This window comes from Salmo salar, chromosome 19, assembly GCF_965601325.2.
Source record: "Salmo salar chromosome 19, fSalSal1, whole genome shotgun sequence".
In the NCBI taxonomy this organism is placed as follows: Eukaryota; Metazoa; Chordata; class Actinopteri; order Salmoniformes; family Salmonidae; genus Salmo; species Salmo salar.
Genome location: NC_138309.1, coordinates 51860607 through 51882751, shown reverse-complemented (window position 1 = coordinate 51882751; position 22145 = coordinate 51860607). Strand labels below are relative to the sequence as shown.

The 22145-nt window shown below is 40.3% G+C and overlaps 1 protein-coding gene across 1 annotated transcript in view; it reads right to left on the bottom strand.

Annotated features, from left to right (window-relative positions):
- Nucleotides 1-722: 722 nt before the first annotated feature.
- Nucleotides 723-22145, bottom strand: part of LOC106578947 (protocadherin-15) — a 143230-nt gene continuing 121807 nt past the window's right edge. The window contains exons 20-22 of the mRNA XM_082965525.1: nucleotides 5140-5256; nucleotides 1023-1163; nucleotides 723-917 (exon numbers count right to left, since the gene is read on the bottom strand). Coding sequence (XP_082821651.1) covers nucleotides 723-917; nucleotides 1023-1163; nucleotides 5140-5256 — 453 coding nt within the window. The remainder of the gene's footprint in view (nucleotides 918-1022; nucleotides 1164-5139; nucleotides 5257-22145) is intronic.

The following is a 22145-nucleotide window of genomic DNA, read 5'->3' as shown; positions in this document are numbered from 1 at the left end:
ATGACCTCATAAAAGAGGAAAACCTGTGCTCTGACCATATGATCTCATAAAAGAGGAAAACCTGTGCTCTGACCATATGACCTCATAAAAGAGGAAAACCTGTGCTCTGACCATATGACCTCATAAAAGAGGAAAACCTGTGCTCTGACCATATGACCTCATAAAAGAGGAAAACCTGTGCTCTGACCATATGACCTCATAAAAGAGGAAAACCTGTGCTCTGACCATATGACCTCATAAAAGAGGAAAACCTGTGCTCTGACCATATGACCTCATAAAAGAGGAAAGCCTGTGCTCTGACCATATGACCTCATAAAAGAGGAAAACCTGTGCTCTGACCATATGATCTCATAAAAGAGGAAAGCCTGTGCTCTGACCATATGACCTCATAAAAGAGGAAAACCTGTGCTCTGACCATATGACCTCATAAAAGAGGAAAACCTGTGCTCTGACCATATGATCTCATAAAAGAGGAAAACCTGTGCTCTGACCATATGACCTCATAAAAGAGGAAAACCTGTGCTCTGACCATATGACCTCATAAAAGAGGAAAGCCTGTGCTCTGACCATATGACCTCATAAAAGAGGAAAGCCTGTGCTCTGACCATATGACCTCATAAAAGAGGAAAGCCTGTGCTCTGACCATATGATCTCACAAAAGAGGAAAGCCTGTGCTCTGACCTATGACCTCATAAAAGCAAAAAGCACTGTCATAGGCTACATCATTTGACATGTCGACCAGTGTCCGCGGCTCCACTTTGATCAAATAATAGTCTACCTGACAGTCCTGTCCTTGTAGAGTACCTGTATTCCTCCTGGGTGAAAACTGGTATGATGGAGGGTTGCAGGACAGTGATAACCACCAGGGTCTTGTTGACTTTCATTGGCTCCCCGTCGTCATAGGCAACAATAACCATCTGAAGAGGGAAATAAAATCAATTTGATGAATAGATGAAGTGGAACATGGGGTGTCACTCAAAAGCCCCCCTCAAATCAGTAATTGTAGATGGGTATGTACTCACACTAAACACTAGATTGGGCTCTTCATTGAGGTTGACTCGTGTGATGACGCTGCCTGTGATTTCATCCACGTCAAAGATGCTGCCACTGTAAGGGTCCTCATCCAGGTCCAGTCTGTAACGTACACGGCTGGCAGGGGTGCCCTGTGAACAGGAAAACACACCTCCTGTTCATTTATCTGCAATGACAGGACGATCACAACCAAATGTATAAGGACTATCGACCCAAAGCTCTAAGGCAGGGAGGCGGCGACTCAGTTGGGTGTCTAGATCATTTCGGGCAGTGAAGTGAGGGGGAACGAGAGCCTCCAGGGGAGCGAACCCCCCCCAAGGTGGCAGTGACATCTCAAACAAATCCATTCTCCAACAGCATGAATGCCACAGGAAATGGAACCTGATGAACGGGGGCTTAGTGTGAAATCTGCTCAATAAATCATTCAAAGGTAGTGCACTATATAGGTAAAAGGGTGCTAATTGGAGCACAGCCTGCTGGGAAATCTAGTGAGGCATGATGCATGCTCCATTGTGACTCAAACATAAACCTTAATCATAATTTGTCTTATCGCATTTCTGTGAATTTATCTCCTTCTGTGTTTCACATAATATGCCAATGTGTTTTTCTCGGTTTCCTCTGAACTCTAATATTTTCTCTGCACTTTAATCTCTCTCTCTCTCCCTCTCTCTCTCTCCCTCACTCGTTAAAAAAAAATCTCCTAGTTAATTTTCCATGATCAAATAGCTTCTTGAGACGCTAAGACCCTGCTTGTGCCCAGTAGCTTAGCTGGCAGCAAAGACCAAGATTAGTCTTCCCAGTCAATAGCCAGTCATGAGCAGGCTTGCAGTGTCTTCTTTTATTTGAATAGAGAGAAAGCTACACTTTCAACAATAGATTTTTCTTTAGCTTCCTCAACTTTCACAGTGTGTGATCATAACATTTAGTGACAAAGCAACTACTCTGCTTATCAGATTGATTAAAGGGGGAGGGGTTCTCTCTAGGGTGGGGTATTCAATAATACCAGTATAATGAATGCTGATTGTGTAGCTTGTTCATAGGATCGTGTTAATTGCGTATCGCATATAAAACATTATTAGACAAGATGGGAAATGAGAGGAGTAATTGAACTCCTGATATCAGAAGCCCAACAGAGTGTGATTACCTTTCTCTCATTAACAACTGATCTTCTCTATTGTGACACCAAACCTTCCCTCCCTGCATGAATACTGAACAGTTGGGAGAAGACATTGAACAGCTTGCACGGCGCACTGAATTCACTTGTGAGATGTTTGATAAAACAACAGAACAGAACCAAAGAGACTTGACTTGAGTCTCATCCAGCTTTGACTTGAGTTTCAAAATGTATTATCTCTTTGAGGACCAACTTGGACATAGGATAGATTATGCTACAAAAGCTCATATTAAAGGCAGACTATTGTCTCTGAGATGTTGAGGACAGCGGAGGGAACAGTGACACCGTGACATAAAATCTGCAGTGTGGACCAGCATTCTCAGACTCCCACCCTCCACAGCATATCTGTCAACAAACTTGGATGGAGAGAAAGAAAGAGAGCGAGAGAGACAGACAGAGAGAGGTAGAGAAAGAGCGAGAGAGGATGGAGAGAGGGGGGAAGAAGGGAAGTAGCCGAAAGAGAGAGTGAAAACAAGAGGGAGGGAGGTTCTCTGCTCCGTCTCCTCGCCTGAATTCATGACCAGGAGTGACCTGTGTGTGAGACTGGGGGCTAGCCTGCTTTGAGGCTCTGGTCAGGCGAGGTGCCAGGAAGGCTCTGTGGCGTCTCCATCTCCCTCCCCGTCTCTTTCAGTGATTCATCTCGCAGCTCAGCTTGAGAACCTGCCTTTCCTGTCATCTCAGAACTGCTTTACATACTACTGAGAGAGAGAAGTGATGCGGAGTGGGGCGCTGGCAGCACCAGTCCCAGCCCAGCCAGGGCCTCCCACCCATGCAGAGAGATATCACAGGGGCTCAGCTCAGCCTGCCAAGCCTGCCAGGCAGAGGTGGTCTCCAGCGGGGCAAGCCTGGACCTCCGATGGGGCTCTCTTCTCTTCCTTTCCTCTGCTCCCTTTAGTTTTTCTGTCCTGTTTTCTTCCCTCCTCTACTCCCGACTGCTGTGACCATTAACACAATTCTTTAGAATAACTTGACCTATAACAGGACAGTTAAGTTAAAGAGGAAACTGTCTCTATACAGTAAGCTCTGTCCTACTGTACCACTATGCACTAGCTACATATGGAATATTATCTATGTGTTTGAGAAATGCCTTAGACTATTTCCACTGCATATCAATTGACTGTTATCATTCATGAATAACATTTGCTCTGTGCGTTATTTGTTCTGAGAGATCATAAGTCATCTACCAATGTGACGGGTGAATTTGTGAAATCAAGCGTTTAATACCATTGTATATTCAGGAGCTTGATGCCGAGGCACGGATAATTCTCCACGCCTTGAGACGTCGGCTTGGTAACACTGCTATTATTTTTTCAGGCCACAGGCCAATGAAATCCCACAACACAGTAAGCATGTGCAATATGCTCCTATATGACATGCAGAAGGCAGATTGCTTTCTGCCTGCAGGTCCACCCATGGCTATAAGATATAAGAACATGTAGTGATATCAACCTCTGTCATGAATAACCATCTATAACTCATGTATGAATGAACAAATCCACCAACACAAAACATTATCAATAAATGAAAGCCCAAAATGATGAGACTTTGCCTACCACAGAAATAATAGCATAACATAACCAAAACACACTGCAACAACTCCAACTCCGACCGACGTACACTACCTGGCCAGAAGTATGTGGACACCTGCTCGTTGAACATCTCATTCCAAAATCATGGGCATTAATATGGAGTCGGTCCCCCCTTTGCTGCTATAACAGCCTCCACTCTTCTGGGAAGGTGTTCGATGAGGTTGAGGTCAGGGCTCTGTGCAGGCCAGTCAAGTTCTTCCACACCGATCTCGAAAAACCATTTCTGTATGGACCTTGCTTTGTGCATGGGGGCATTGTCATACTGAAACAGGAAAAGGCCTTCCCCAAACTGTTGCCACAAAGTTGGAAGTGCAGAATTGTCTAGAATGTCATTGTATGCTGTAGCGTTAAGATTTCCATTCACAGGAACTAAGGGGCCTAGCCTGATCCTCTTTCACCAAACTTTACAGTTGGTTCTATGCATTCAGCCAGGTAGCGTTCTTCTGGCATCTGCCAACCCAGATTTGTCTGTTGGACTGCCAGATGGTGAAGCGTGATTCAGCAGTCCAGAGAATATGTTTACACTTCTCCAGAGTCCAATGGTGGCGAGCTTTACACCACTCCAGCTGACATATGGGATTGCGCATGGTTATCTTAGGCTTGTGTGCGGCTGCTCAGCCATGGAAACCCATTTCATGAAGCTCCAGACGAACAGTTCTTGTGCTGACGTTGCTTCCAGAGGCAGTTTGGAACTCGGTAGTAAGTGTTGCAACCGACGATTTTTACGCGCTGTGTGATTCAGCACTCGACGGTCCCATTCTGTGAGCTTGTGTGGCCTACCACTTCGCGGCTGAGCCGTTGTTGCTCCTAGACATTTCCACTTCACAATAACAGAACTTATAGTTGACCGGGGCAACTCTAGCAGGGCAGAAATTTGACGACCGACTTTTTCGAAAGGTAGCATCCTATGACAGTGCCACGTTGAAAGTAACTGAGCTCTTCAGTACGGGCCATTCTACTGCCAATGTTTGTCTATAGAGATTCCATGGCTGTGTGCTAGATTTTATAAACCTGTCAGCAACAGGTGTGGCTGAAATAGCTAAATCCACTAATTTGAAGGGGTGTCCACATACTTTTGGGCATGTAGTGTATCTAAATCAATAAGCATTCCAACAATGGGACACAATCCTCTGTGGACCATGCTTATTAAATAGAAACACATCATGCAAACACAACTACAATGAACAAGCACAGTAACCTTTTCTCCTCTAAATCGCTGGCTTGGACAGAGCCGAGTCAATCACTGTCTCACCGGCATCGCCATGGGAGCAGAAACCTGGCAGCCATGTTGTAAAGTTACAGTCAAGCACAGAGCGCAGAGCTGTCACATTGTTGTCTACTCACAGGAGGGTCTAGGTCCTCTGCCTGTACCGTGGCGACCACAGTCCCCTTGACTGCGTTGGGAGCTACCATGCCCCTGTACACCACCTGGCTGAACACTGGAGAGTAGTCATTCATATCCTGGAGAAGAAAGAGAGAAACACAACCATGTCATTGGTGAGATAGTGTCTGAATCAATAGCTCTTTTGACTGTAAAAAACTACTACTGCTACTGCTACTACTACTGCAACGACTACTACAAACTACTGCTATTTCTGCTACTGCTGCTACTACTACTGCTAATACTACTACTACTACTACTACTGCAACTACTACTACAAACTACTGCTATTTCTGCTACTGCTGCTACTACTGCTCTATTACTACTATTACTGCTGCTACAACTACAAACTACTGCTACTAATACAACTACAAACTACTGCTACTACAAACTACTGCTACTACAATCTACTGCTACTACTACTACTAATAACTACTGCTACTGCTACAAACCACTGCTACTGCTACAAACTACTGCTACAACTACTAATAACGACTACTGCTACTACTACTATTGCTACTACTACCACTGCTAATGCTACTAATACTGATACTACTCCTACTACTGCTACTATTGCTACTGCTACTACTACTACTGCTACTATTATTGCTACTACTAATAATGCTACTAACACTGATATTACTGCTACTACTGCTACTACTACTGCTACTTCTACTACTGCTATAACTAATGCTACTACCACTTCTACTCCAACTATTACTACAAACTACTGCTACTAATGCTAATAATACTGACACAGCTTCTACTACTGATACTAAAAACTACTGCCACTGCTACTACCACTACTACTGCAAGTACTACTACAAACTACAACTACTACTGCTGCTACTACAACGACTACTACTGCTACTAATACTGACACAACTTCTACTACTGCTACTAAAAACTACTGCTACTGCTACTACCACTACTACTGCAACTATTACTACTGCTACTGCTACTAATGCTACTAATACTGACACAGCTTCTACTACTGCTACTAAAAACTACTGCCACTGCTACTACCACTACTACTGCACGTATTACTACTACTACAACTACTACTACTGCTGCTACCCCAACTACTACTACTGCTAATGCTACTAATACCGATACAATTTATACTACTGCTACTACAAACTACTGCTACTGCTACTACCACTACTACTGCAACTATTACTACAAATTACTGCTACTGCTACTAATGCTACTAATACTGACACAGCTTCTACTACTGCTACTAAAAACTACTGCCACTGCTACTACCACTACTACTGCAAGTACTACTACTACTACTGCTGCTGCTACTACTACTACTACTACTACTACTGCTACCCCAACTACTACTACTGCTAATGCTACTAATACCGATACAACTTATACTACTGCTACTACAAACTACTGCTACTGCTACTACCACTACTACTGCAACTATTACTACAAACTACTGCTACTGCTACTAATGCTACTAATACTGACACAGCTTCTACTACTGCTACTAAAAACTACTGCCACTGCTACTACCACTACTACTGCAAGTACTACTACTGCTACTACAAACTACTGCTACTACCACTACTACTGCAACTATTACTACAAACTACTGCTACTGCTACTAATGCTACTAATACTGACACAGCTTCTACTACTGCTACTAAAAACTACTGCCACTGCTACTACCACTACTACTGCAAGTACTACTACTGCTACTACTACTACTGCTACCCCAACTACTACTACTGCTAATGCTACTAATACCGATACAACTTATACTACTACTACTACAAACTACTGCTACTCCTGCTACTACTGCTACTACTACTGCTACTACAACTACTACTAAAAGCTACTGCTACTGCTATTACTACAAACGACTGCTACTACTACTACTAAACACTACGACTACTACTGCTATTACTGCTACTACTACTCCTATTGCTACTACTACTAATGCTACTACTCCAAATACTGTTACTACTTTCTATTGCTACTACTACTACTACTGATAATGCTACTAATACTGATACTACTGCTACTATTACTACTTTCTATTGCTACTACTACTACTGCTAATGCTACTAATACTAATCCTACTACTACTACTGCTGCTACTACTACTACTACTACTACTACTGCTGCTACTACTACTATTGCTACTACTGGTACTACAAACTACTAATACTGCTGCTACTACTGCTACTGCTGCTACTATTGCTACTATTATTATCATTGATATTACTACTATTACTAACACTGATACAACTGCTACTGCTACTACTGCTAATACTGCTACTACTGCTAAAATCAAATCAAATTTATTTTGAATGTAGCGAAATGCTTGTGTTCCTAGCAGTAGTCGTAGTATCTAACAATTCACAACAATACACACAAATCTAAACGTAAAATAATGGAATTAAGAAATATATAAATATTGGGACGAGCCATGTCAGAGTGGCGTTGATTAAAATACAGTAGAATACAGTATATACATTTGAAATGAGTAGAACAGAATGTAAACATTATTAAAGTGAATAGTGTTCCAGGTCTCTGAACATAGGGGAGCAGCCTCTAAGGTGCAGGGTTGAGTAACCGCTGAATAGTGTTCCAGGTCTCTGAACATAGGGCAGCAGCCTCTAAGGTGCAGGGTTGAGTATCCGCTGAATAGTGTTCCAGGTCTCTGAACATAGGGCAGCAGCCTCTAACTTGCAGGGTTGAGTAACCGCTGAATAGTGTTCCAGGTCTCTGAACATAGGGCAGCAGCCTCTAAGGTGCAGAGTTGAGTAACCGCTGAATAGTGTTCCAGGTCTCTGAACATAGGGCAGCAGCCTCTCAGGTGCAGGGTTGAGTAACCGCTGAATAGTGTTCCAGGTCTCTGAACATAGGGCAGCAGCCTCTAAGGTGCAGGGTTGAGTAACCGGTGGTAGCCGCTATTTTATAGTCTGATGGCCTTGAGATAGGCCATGCTACCATTACTACTACTACTACTACTACTACTACTGCTACTACTATTGCTACTACTACTACTACTACTCATACTGCTGCTACTACTACTGCTACTAGTACTACTGCTACTGCTACTGCTCATACCGCTCCTACTACTGCTGCTGCTCCTACTACTGCTGCTGCTACTACTACTGCTGCTGCTACTATGCTACAATAATAATAATAATAAAGATACTCCTCACAGTTAGATGCTTCCAGTTGTCAGAATGAGAACTACTACAATAAGAAAGATACTCCTCACAGTTAGATGCTCAGAATGAGAAGCATGTCTGTGTAGGCAGGAGTTTGTAGACAGATACCCTCCATTAACATGCTGTATCTTCAGAGTGTTTGATTGATTTCAACATTTTTGTGAATTAGTGAAGTAGCTAGCACCATCACTGTCACTGCTGCTGGACATGGCAAACCATTTTCCCCTGCTCATCTTTCGGCGGCCTTTACAACTGTCAGCCTGGCCTAGAGAGTCTCCCATTAGCACTTAGGCAGAGCACTAAACCAAAATGTCATACAGAAATATCTAATGTATGTAATTATTAACACCCCTGAGTCAATACTTTGCAGAAACACATTTGGAGGTGATACGTCTCCAAGAGCTTTGCACACCTGGATTGTACAATATTTGCCCATTATTATTAAAAAAACATGTTTCAAGCTCTGTCAAGTTAATTGTTGATCATTGCTAGAGAGCCATTTTCAGGCAGATTAAAGTCAAAACTGTAACTAGGCCACTCAGGAACATTCAACGTCATCTTGGTAAGCAATTTCAGTGTAGATTTGGTCTTGCCAGTGTAGATTTGGCCTTGTGTTTTATGTTATTGTCCTGCTGAAAGGTGAATTCGTCTCCCAGTGTCTGTTGGAAAGCAGACTGAACCAGGTTTTCCTCTAGGATTTTGCTTGTGCTTATTGCTGTATTCCGTTTATTTTTATCCTAATAAGCTCCCTAGTCCTTGCCGATGACAAGCATACCCATAACATGATGCAGCCACCACCATGCTTGAAAATACACTGCTCAAAAAAATAAAGGGAACACTTAAACAACACAATGTAACTCCAAGTCAATCACACTTCTGTGAAATCAAACTGTCCACTTAGGAAGCAACACTGATTGACAATAAATTTCACATGCTGTTGTGCAAATGAAATAGACATCAGGTGGAAATTATAGGCAATTAGCAAGACACCGCCAATAAAGGAGTGGTTCTGCAGGTGGTGACCACAGACCACTTCTCAGTTCCTATGCTTCCTGGCTGATGTTTTGGTCACTTTTGAATGCTGGCGGTGCTTTCACTCTAGTGGTAGCATGAGACGGAGTATACAACCCACACAAGTGGCTCAGATAGTGCAGCTCATCCAGGATGGCACATCAATGCGAGCTGTGGCAAGAAGGTTTGCTGTGTCTGTCAGCGTAGTGTCCAGAGCATGGAGGCGCTACCAGGAGACAGGCCAGTACATCAGGAGACGTGGAGGAGGCCGTAGGAGGGCAACAACCCAGCAGCAGGACCGCAACCTCCGCCTTTGTGCAAGGAGGAGCAGGAGGAGCACTGCCAGAGCCCTGCAAAATGACCTCCAGCAGGCGACTAATGTGCATGTGTCTGCTCAAACGGTCAGAAACAGACTCTATGAGGGTGGTATGAGGGCCCGACGTCCACAGGTGGGGGTTGTGCTTACAGCCCAACACCGTGCAGGACGTTTGGCATTTGCCAGAGAACACCAAGATTGGCAAATTCGCCACTGGCACCCTGTGCTCTTCACAGATGAAAGCAGGTTCACACTGAGCACATGTGACAGACGTGACAGAGTCTGGAGACGCCGTGGAGAACGTTCTGCTGCCTGCAACATCCTCCAGCATGACCGGTTTGGCGGTGGGTCAGTCATGGTGTGGGGTGGCATTTCTTTGGGGGGCCGCACAGCCCTCCATGTGCTCGCCAGAGGTAGCCTGACTGCCATTAGGTACCGAGATGAGATCCTCAGACCCCTTGTGAGACCATATGCTGGTGCGGTTGTCCCTGGGTTCCTCCTAATGCAAGACAATGCTAGAACTCATGTGGCTGGAGTGTGTCAGCAGTTCCTGCAAGAGGAAGGCATTGATGCTATGGACTGGCCCGCCCGTTCCCCAGACCTGAATCCAATTGAGCACATCTGGGACATCATGTCTCGCTCCATCCACCAACGCCACATTGCACCACAGACTGTCCAGGAGTTGGCGGATGCTTTTGTCCAGGTCTGGGAGGAGATCCCTCAGGAGATCATCAGCCACCTCATCAGGAGCATGCCCAGGCATTGTAGGGAGGTCATACAGGCACGTGGAGGCCACACACACACTACTGAGCCTAATTTTGACTTGTTTTAAGGACATTACATCAAAGTTGGATCAGCCTGTAGTGTGGTTTTCCACTTTAATTTTGAGTGTGACTCCAAATCTAGACCTCCATGGGTTGATAAATTGGATTTCCATTGATTATTTTTGTGTGATTTTGTTGTCAGCACATTCAACTATGTAAAGAAAAAAGTATTTAATAAGATTATTTCATTCATTCAGATCTAGGATGTGTTATTTTAGTGTTCCCTTTATTTTTTTGAGCAGTGTATGAAGAGTTGTACTCAGTGATGTGTTGTGTTGGATTTGCCCCAAACATTACACTTTGTATTCAGGACATAAAGTTCATTTTTGGCACTATTACTTAAGTGCCTTGTTGCAAACAGGATGAATGTTTTGGAATATTTGTATTCTGTACAGCCTTCCTTCTTTTCACTCTGTCATTTAGGTGAGTATTGTGGAGTAACCACAATGTTGTTGATCCATCCTAAGTTTTCTCATATCACAACCAACTGTTTTAAAATCACCATTGGATTGTAGGTGAAATCCCTGAGCAGTTTTCCTCCTCTCCAGCAACTGAGTTAGGAAGGAAACCTGTATCTTTGTAGTGAGTGGGTGTATTAATACACCTTCCAAAGTATAATTAATAACTTCTCCATGCTCAAAGGGATAGTCATGGTCTGCTTTTTTAATTTTACACATCTACCAATCGGTGCCCTTATTTGCGAGGCATTGAAAAACCTCCCTGGTCTTTGTGGTTGAGTCTATGCTTCAAATTCACTACTCGATTGAGTGACCTTACAGATAATTGTATGTGTGGGATACAGAGATGGTGTAGTCTTTCAAACAATGTGTTTTTATTGAACACAGAATGAGTCCAAGCAACTTATGCGATTTGTTAAGCACATTTTTACTCCTGAACTTATTTAGGCTTGCCATAACAAAGGGGTTGAATACTTATTGACTCAAGACATTTCAGCATTAAAATGTTTATTCATTTCTAAAATGTTCAACAAACAAAATTCTACTTTGACATTATGGGGTATTGTGTGTAGATTAGTGACACAAAATCTCAATGTAATCCATTTTAAATTCAGGCTGTAACACAACAAAATGTGGAAAAAGTAAAGGGGTGTGAATATTTTCTGAAGGCGCTGAATAGGATAGCTTGGATCAGAACAGAAAACATCTAGAATCTGTCCAGTGGCTGCTCAACTATTCATCATTAAGACAGAGCTACATTCTAAAGCATTCAATAGAGTATGTCGCCTCACAAAGTCCAAGATGAGGCCAGGCTAGTATCCAAATTACACATCCTCCCCTGGCTTCCTCCTGCTCACAGAATTTATACAAAAACGTCCTTGGTACAGTACCTCGGCTTGTTAATAAAACCTAGCGGTTCTCTGAGTGAGTTTTGCTCTGGCAGAGTGGAAAATGCTGCGGCAAAGAATCTCAACTGTGTTATTGTGTTTCTATCGATGGTTTCCTCATCAAGTCTATCCAACCCATAGAAGCGATCTCACAGCTTAATCACTCCGCGCTCCCTCTAGTCTCCACGGACCAGGCATCACATTACATTACCATCCTACACCGCGCCGCACTGTTCTGTCTCAACAGCAAATAATCATTGATTAGCATCGCCAGACGGAAAGGTACACTATCTGTTTCCCTGCCCTTTAGATACAGGAAGGAGGATGGATACACCTCATTTGTACTTTTCATTCCTTTTCCCATGTTGTTTGGCTGGTAAAACACACAGGTCATCCTATTCGTGACGAGTGAGGGAGTGAGGAGTTAGGAATGAGGGAGTGAGGGAGTGAGTATGCAAAACCCTAACACAAAGCAGCAGTGCTTCACAGCTTCAAAGGTGTCGTCCTCCAGTGTCCCTCTTTAACAGTATCCTTTTTCATGAGTAACATATCAATGTAGCAGCTAGATCTAAAGAATTCTACTCAAGGACACCGGCCGAGTACTACAGTCTTGTTTAAGTGCAGTGTAATACCACATCACGAGCCTGATCTATTTTAGTGGCTACTTTTCTACTGTATCACAGTACTACAATAATACTGTTCTAGTGTACTACTATAATACTGTTCTACTGTACTACTAAAATACTGTTCTACCATTCTACTCTACCACAGTACTACTATAACACTGTTCTACTGTACTACTATAATACTGTTCTAATGTTCTACTGTTCTACTGTACTACTATAATACTGTTCTACCATTCTACTGTACCACAGTACTACTATAACACTGTTCTACTGTACTACTGCAATACTGTTCTAATGTTCTACTGTTCTACTGTACTACAATAATACTGTTCTACTGTACCACAGTACTACTATAATACTGTTCTACTGTACTACTAAAATACTGTTCTACTGTACCACAGTAGTACTATAATACTGTTCTACTGTACTACTATAATACTTTTCTATTTTACTAATGTTCTACTGTTCTACTGTACTATAATACTGTTCTACTAATCTACTGTACCACAGTACTACTATAAAACTGTTCTACTGTACTAATGTTCTACTGTTCTACTGTACTAATTTTCTACTGTTCTACTGTACTACTATAATACTGTTCTACTGCATTACTATAATACTGCGCTAATGTTCTACTGTACTACTGTAATACTGTTCCACTGTTCCACTGTACTACAATAATACTGTTCCACTGTACTACTGTTCCACTGTTATACTGTACTAATGTTATAATGTTCTACTGTACAACAGTTCTACTGTACTACTGCATTACTAAAATACTGTTCCACTGTACTACTATAATACTGTACTACTATAGTACAATAATACTTTTCTACTGTTCTACTATAATACTGTTAAACTGTTCTACTGTACGACTATACTACTGTACTACTATAATACTGTTCTACTGTACTAATATACTACTACTCAACTGTTCTAATGTACTACTATAATACTGGTCTACCGTACTACTGTAATAATGTTCTAATATAGCACTGCTCAACTGTTCTAATGTACTACTATAATACTGTTCTACTGTACTACTGTAATACTGTTCTACTGTAATACGGTTCTACCATAATAATGTTCTACTGTGATACTGTTCTACAATAATACTGTATTACTGTACTACTGTACAACTATAATACTGTTCTAATGTTCTACTGAAATGTTCTACTCTTCTAATAAAATACTGTTTTACTGTACTACTATAATATTGTACTACTGTTCTACTGTCCTACCATAATACTTTCTACTGTAATATTGTACTACTGTACAACTATAATACTGTTCTACTATGATACGGTTCTACTGTAAAACTGTTCTAATGTACTACGATTCAACTGTTCTAATGTACTACTATAATACTGTACTACTGTAATACTGTTCTACAATAATACTGTACTACTGTAGTACTGTTCTACTGTGATACTGTTCTACTGTACAACTATAATAGTATAATACTGTTCCACTGTACTACTGTTATTCTGTACTAATGTTCTAATGTTCTACTGTACTACAGTTCTACTGTTCCAATGTACTACTATAATACTGTTCTACTACTCCACTGTACTGCTATACTACTGTAATACTGTTCTACTATAATACTGTACTACTATAATATTGTACTACTGTAATACTGTTCTACAATAATACTGCACTACTGTAGTACTGTACTACTGTTCTACTATGATACTGTTCTACTGTACAACTATAATACTATAATACTGTTCCACTGTTATACTGTACTAATGTTCTACTGTTCTATTGTACTACTAAAATACTGTACTACTGTACTATTGTTCTACTGTACTACCATAATACTTGTCTACTGTAATATTGTACTACTGTATTACTATAATACTTATCTACTATAATACTGTTCTACTGTACTACTATTCTATTATACTACTGTACTACTATACTACTGTACTACTATAATACTGTTCTACTGTACTACTGTTCAACTATGATCCTGTTCTACTGTACTACTACAATACTGTTTTACTGTACTAATATAGTACTGCTCAACTGTTCCAATGTACTACTATAATACTGTTCTACTGTTCCACTGTACTGCTATACTACTGTAATACTGTTCTACTGTTCTACTATAATACTGTACTACTGTAATACTGTTCTACTATGATACTGTTCTACTGTACAACTATTATACTATAATACTGTTCCACGCTACTACTGTTCCACGGTTATACTGTACTAATGTTCTAATGTTCTACTGTTCTACTGTACTACAGTTCTACTGTACTACTGCACTACTAAAATACTGTTCTACTGCACTACTGTTCTACTGTACTACTATAATACTGTTCTACTGTACTACTATAATAATGTTCTACTGTTCTACTATAATACTGCTATACTGTACTACTGTTCTATTATACTACTGTACTACTATACTACTGCACTACTATAATACTGTTCTACTGTACTACTGTTCAACTATGATCCTGGTCTACTGTACTACTACAAAACTGTTCTACTGTTCTACTGTACTAATATAGTACTGTTCTACTGTTCCACTGTAATGCTATACTACTGTAATACTGTTCTACTGTTCTACTATAATACTGTTCCACGGTACTACTGTTCCACGGTTATACTGTACTAATGTTCTAATGTTCTACTGTTCTACTGTACTACTAAAATACTGTTCTACTGCACTACTGTTCTACTGTACTACTGTTCAACTATGATCCTGTTCTACTGTACTACTACAAAACTGTTCTACTGTTCTACTGTACTAATATAGTACTGCTCAACTGTACTACTATAATAATGTTCTACTGTTCTATTATAATATTGTTATAATGTACTACTATAATACTGTTCTACTGTTCCACTGTACTGCTATAATACTGTAATACTGTTCTACTATAATACTGTTCTACCATAATAATAACTGTTCTAAAATAATACTGTACTACTGCGGTACTTTTCCACTGTACTACTGTACAACTATAATACTGTTCTAATGTTCTACTGAACTACTGTAATAATGTTCTACTCTTCTAATAAAATACTGTTCTACTGTTCTACTATAATACTGTTCTACTGCCATACCATAACTGTACTACTGTCTTACTATAATACTGTTCTACTCTTCTACTATAATACTGTTCTACTGTCCTACTATAATACTGTACTACTGTAGTACTGTTCTACCATAATACTGTACAACTGTTCTACTACGATACTGTATTACTGTACTACTGTTCAATGTTCTACTGTACTACTGTAATAATGTTCTACTGTTCTACTATAATACTGTTCTACTGTTCAAATGTACTACTATAATACTGTTCTACTGTACTACCATAATACTATTCTACTGTACCACTGCAATACTGTTCTACTGATCTACAGTACTACTGTAATATTGTTCTATTATAACATTGTTTTATTATAATACTGCACTACTGTACTAATGTTCTACTATAAAACTGTACTACTATACTACTGTACAACTGAAGTAATATTCTACTGTTTTAATGTACTACTGTTCTACTGTACTACTATAATACTGTTATACGGTACTACTATAATACTGTTCTACTGTTCTACCATAATATTGTTATACTGTAGTACTGTTCTACTGTACTACTGTTCTACCATAACACTGTTCTGCTATAACACTGTGCTACTATACTACTGTACTACTGTTCTACTGTACTACTGTTCTACTATAATACTGTTCTACTGTACTACTATAATACTGTTCTACTGTTCTACCATAATACTGTTCTACTGTACTACTGTTCTACCATAACACTGTTCTGCTATAACACTGTGCTACTATACTATTGTACTACTGTACTACAGTTCTACTGTTCTACTGTACTACTATAATACTATTCTACTGTTCTACTGTTCTACTATAATACTGTTCTACTGTACTACTATAATACTCTTCCAATGTTCTACTGTTCCACTGCACTGCTGTAATAATGTTCTACTGTTCTATAATACTATAATACTGTTCTATTGTTCTAATGTACTACTATAATACTGTTCTACCTTAATACTGTACTACTGTTCTACTGTACCATTATAATACTGTTCTACTGTACTACTGTAATACTGTTCTACTGTTCAAATGTACTACTATAATACTGTTCTACTGTACTACTATACTACTGTACTACTATACTACTATAATACTGTTCTACTGTTCAAATGTACTACTATAATACTGTTCGACTGTACTACTATACTACTGTACTACGATAATACTTCTCTACTGTTCTACTGTTCTATTATAATACTGTACTACTATACTACTGTTCTACTGTACTACTGTATTACAATAATACCGGTCTACTGTACTACTATAATACTGCTCTAATGTTCTACTGTTCTACTGTAATAATGTTCTACTGTTCTACTATAATACTGTTCTACTGTTCTACTGTACTACTATAATACTCTTCTACTGTACTACTGTTCTACTATGATACTGTTCTACTGTTCTACTATAATACTGTTCTACTGTTCTATTATAATACTGTTCCACTGTTCCACTGCACTACTGTAATAATGTTCTACTGTTCTACTATAATACTGTTCTATTGTTCTAATGTACTACTATAATACTGTTCTACCATAATACTGTACTACTGTTCTACTGTACTACTATAATACTATTCTACTGTACTACTATTCTACTATGATAATGTTCTACTGAACTACTGTAATAATGTTCTAATGTACTACTATAATACTGTTCTACCTTAATACTGTACTACTGTTCTACTGTACCATTATAATACTGTTCTACTGTACTACTGTAATACTGTTCTACTGTTCAAATGTACGACTATAATACTGTTCTACTGTACTACTATACTACTGTACTACTATACTACTATAATACTGTTCTACTGTTCAAATGTACTACTATAATACTGTTCGACTGTACTACTATACTACTGTACTACGATAATACTTCTCTACTGTTCTACTGTTCTATTATAATACTGTACTACTATACTACTGTTCTACTGTACTACTGTATTACAATAATACCGGTCTACTGTACTACTATAATACTGCTCTAATGTTCTACTGTTCTACTGTAATAATGTTCTACTGTTCTACTATAATACTGTTCTACTGTTCTACTGTACTACTATAATACTCTTCTACTGTACTACTGTTCTACTATGATACTGTTCTACTGTTCTACTATAATACTGTTCTACTGTTCTACTATAATACTGTTCCACTGTTCCACTGCACTACTGTAATAATGTTCTACTGTTCTACTATAATACTGTTCTACCATAATACTGTACTACAGTTCTACTGTACTACTATAATACTCTTCTACTGTACTACTGTTCTACTATGATACTGTTCTACTGTTCTACTATAATACTGTTCTACTGTACCACTATAATACTGTTCTACTGTACCACTATACTACTGTTCTACTGTACTACTGTAGTACTGTACTACTGCACTACAATAATACTGGTCTACTGTACTAATATAGTACTGTTCTACAGTCCTACTATAATACTGCTCAAATGTTCTACTGTTCTACTGTACTAATGTTCTACTGCACTACTAAAATACTGTTCTACTGTACTACTATAATACTGTTCTACTGTTCTACTGTAATAATGTTATACTGTTTATTTATTTATTTTATTTAACTCTGCAAGTCATTTAAGTACAAAAGGCCGTCGGCGGGGACGGGGGCCTGGGATTAAAAATAAATACAATATAAATATAGGACAAAACACACATCACAACAATAGAGACAACACACACTACATAAAGAGAGACCTAAGACAACAACATAGCAAGGCAGAAACATGTGAGAACACAGCATGGTAGCAACACAACATGGTACCAGCACAAAACATGGTACAAACATTATTGGGCACGGACAACAGCACAAAGGGCAATTAGGTAGAAACAACAATACATCACGTGAAGCAGCCACAACTGTCAGTAATAAGTGTCCATGATTGAGTCTTTGAATGAAGAGATTGAGATAAAACTGTCCAGTTTGAGTGTTTGTTGCAGCTCGTTCCAGTCGCTAGCTGCAGCGAACTGAAAAGAGGAGCGACCCAGTGATGTGTGTGCTTTGGGGACCTTTAACAGAATGTGACTGGCAGAACGGGTGTTGTATGTGGAGAATGAGGGCTGCAGTAGATATCTCAGATAGGGGGGAGTGAGGCCTAAGAGGGTTTTTATAAATAAGCATCAACCAGTGGGTCTTGCGACAGGTATACAGAGATGACCAGTTTACAGAGGAGTACAGAGTGCAGTGATGTGTCCTATAAGGAGCATTGGTGGCAAATCTGAAAGCCGAATGGTAAAGAACATCTAGCCACTCGAGAGCACTCTTACCTGCCGATCTATAAATTATGTCTCTGTACTCTAGCATGGGTAGGAAGGTCATCTGAATCAGGGTTCGTTTGGCAGCTGGGGTGAAAGAGGAGCGATTGCGATAGAGGAAACCAAGTCTAGATTTAACCTTAGACTACAGCTTGGATATGTGCTGAGAGAAGGACAGTGTACCGTCCCGCCATACTCCCAGGTACTTGTATGAGGTGACTACCTCAAGCTCTAGAACCTCAGAGGTAGTAATCACACCTGTGGGAAGAGGGGCATTCTTCTTACCAAACCACATGACGTTTGTTTGGGAGGTGTTCAGAACAAGGTTAAGGGTAGAGAAAGCTTGTTGGACACTAAGAAAGCTTTGTTGTAGTACATTTAACACAAAATCCAGGGAGGGGCCAGCTGAGACTGTATCATCTACATATAAATAGATAAGAGCTTCCTACTGCCTGAGCTATGTTGTTGAAGTAAATTGAGAAGAGTGTGGGACCTAGAATCGAGCCTTGGGGTACTCCCTTGGTGACAGGCAGTGGCTGAGAGCAGATTTTCTGACTTTATACACAGCACTATTTGAGAGAGGTAGTTAGCAAACCAGCCCAAAGACCCCTCAGCGACACCAATACTCCTAAGCCGGCCCACAATAATGGAATGGTCTACTGTATCAAAGCTTTGGCCAAGTCAATACAAATAGCAGCACAATATTGCTTATATACTGCTCAAAAAAATAAAGGGAACACTTAAACAACACATCCTAGATCTGAATGAAAGAAATAATCTTATTAAATACTTTTTTCTTTGCATAGTTGAATGTGCTGACAACAAAATCACACAAAAATAATCAATGGAAATCCAATTTATCAACCCATGGAGGTCTGGATTTGGAGTCACACTCAAAATTAAAGTGGAAAACCACACTACAGGCTGATCCAACTTTGATGTAATGTCCTTAAAACAAGTCAAAATGAGGCTCAGTAGTGTGTGTGGCCTCCACGTGCTTGTATGACCTCCCTACAACGCATGGGCATGCTCCTGATGAGGTGGCAGATGGTCTCCTGAGAGATCTCCTCCCAGACCTGGACTAAAGCATCCGCCAACTCCTGGACAGTCTGTGGTGCAATGTGGCATTGGTGGATGGAGCGAGACATGATGTCCCAGATGTGCTCAATTGGATTCAGGTCTGGGGAATGGGCGGGCCAGTCCATAGCATCAATGCCTTCCTCTTGCAGGAACTGCTGACACACTCCAGCCACATGAGGTCTAGCATTGTCTTGCATTAGGAGGAACCCAGGGCCAACCGCACCAGCATATGGTCTCACAAGGGGTCTGAGGATCTCATCTCGGTACCTAATGGCAGTCAGGCTACCTCTGGCGAGCACATGGAGGGCTGTGCGGCCCCTCAAAGAAATGCCACCCCACATCATGACTGACCCACCGCCAAACCGGTCATGCTGGAGGATGTTGCAGGCAGCAGAACGTTCTCCACGGCGTCTCCAGACTCTGTCACGTCTGTCACGTGCTCAGTGTGAACCTGCTTTCATCTGTGAAGAGCACAGGGCACCAGTGGTGAATTTGCCAACCTTGGTGTTCTCTGGCAAATGCCAAACGTCCTGCACGGTGTTGGGCTGTAAGCACAACCCCCACCTGTGGACGTCGGGCCCTCATACCTCCCTCATGGAGTCTGTTTCTGACCGTTTGAGCAGACACATGCACATTTGTGGCCTGCTGGAGATCATTTTGCAGGGCTCTGGCAGTGATTCTCCTGCTCCTCCTTGCATAAAGGCAGAGGTAGCGGTCCTGCTGCTGGGTTGTTGCCCTCCTATGGCCTCCTCCACGTCTCCTGATGTACTGGCCTGTCTCCTGGTAACGCCTCCATGCTCTGGACACTACGCTGACAGACACAGCAAACCTTCTTGCCACAGCTCGCATTGATGTGCCATCCTGGATGAGCTGCACTACCTGAGCCACTTGTGTGGGTTGTATACTCCGTCTCATGCTACCACTAGAGTGAAAGCACCGCCAGCATTCAAAAGTGACCAAAACATCAGCCAGGAAGCATAGGAACTGAGAAGTGGTCTGTGGTCACCACCTGCTGAACCACTCCTTTATTGGGGGTGTCTTGCTAATTGCCTATAATTTCCACCTGTTGTCTATTCCATTTGCACAACAGCATGTGAAATGTATTGTCAATCAGTGTTGCTTCCTAAGTGGACAGTATGATTTCACAGAAGTGTGATTGACTTGGAGTTACATTGTGTTGTTTAAGTGTTCCCTTTATTTTTTTGAGCAGTGTAGAATCAAGGACAATGGTGACATCATCAGTCGCATTAGAAGGGGTGGAAGATGAGGAACTGTACTCCTGTACTACTGTTTTACTGTTCTACTACAATGCTGTTCTACTATAATACTGTTCTACTGTACTACTGTTCTACTGTACTACTATAATACTGTTCTACTGTACTACTGCTCAACTGTACTACTATACTACTGTACTACCATAATAATGGTCTACTGTACAACTATAATACTGTTCTAATGTTCTCCTGCTCTACTGTACTACTATAATACTGTTCTACTGTACTACTATAATACTGTTCTACTGTTCTACTGTACTACTATAATACTGTTCTACTGTTCTACTGTACCACTATAATACTGTTCTACTGTACTACTATAATACTGTTCTAATGTTCTACTGTACTACTATAATACTGTTCTACTGTACCACTATAATACTGTTCTACTGTTCTACTATAATACTGTTCTACTGTACTACTATAATACTGTTCTACTATAATACCGTTCTACTATAATACTGTTCTACTGTTCTACTATAATACTGTTCTATTATAATACTGTTCTACTGTACTACTATAATACTGTTCTACTGTTCTACTATAATACTGTTCTACTGTTCTACTATAATACTGTTCTACTGCTCTACTGTACTACTATAACACTGTTCTACTGTTCTACTATAATACTGTTATAATGTTCTACTATTCTACTGCTCTACTGTACTACTATAATACTGTTCTACTGTTCTACTATAATACTGTTCTAATGTTATACTGTACTACTATAATACTGTTCTACTATAATACTGTTCTAATGTTCTACTGTACTACTATAATACTGTTCTACTGTTCTACTATAATACTGTTCTACTGTAATACTGTTCTACTGTTCTACTGCTCTACTGTACTACTGCTCTACTGCTCTACTGCTCTACTATAATACTGTTCTACTGTTCTACTATAATACTGTTCTACTGTACTACTGAG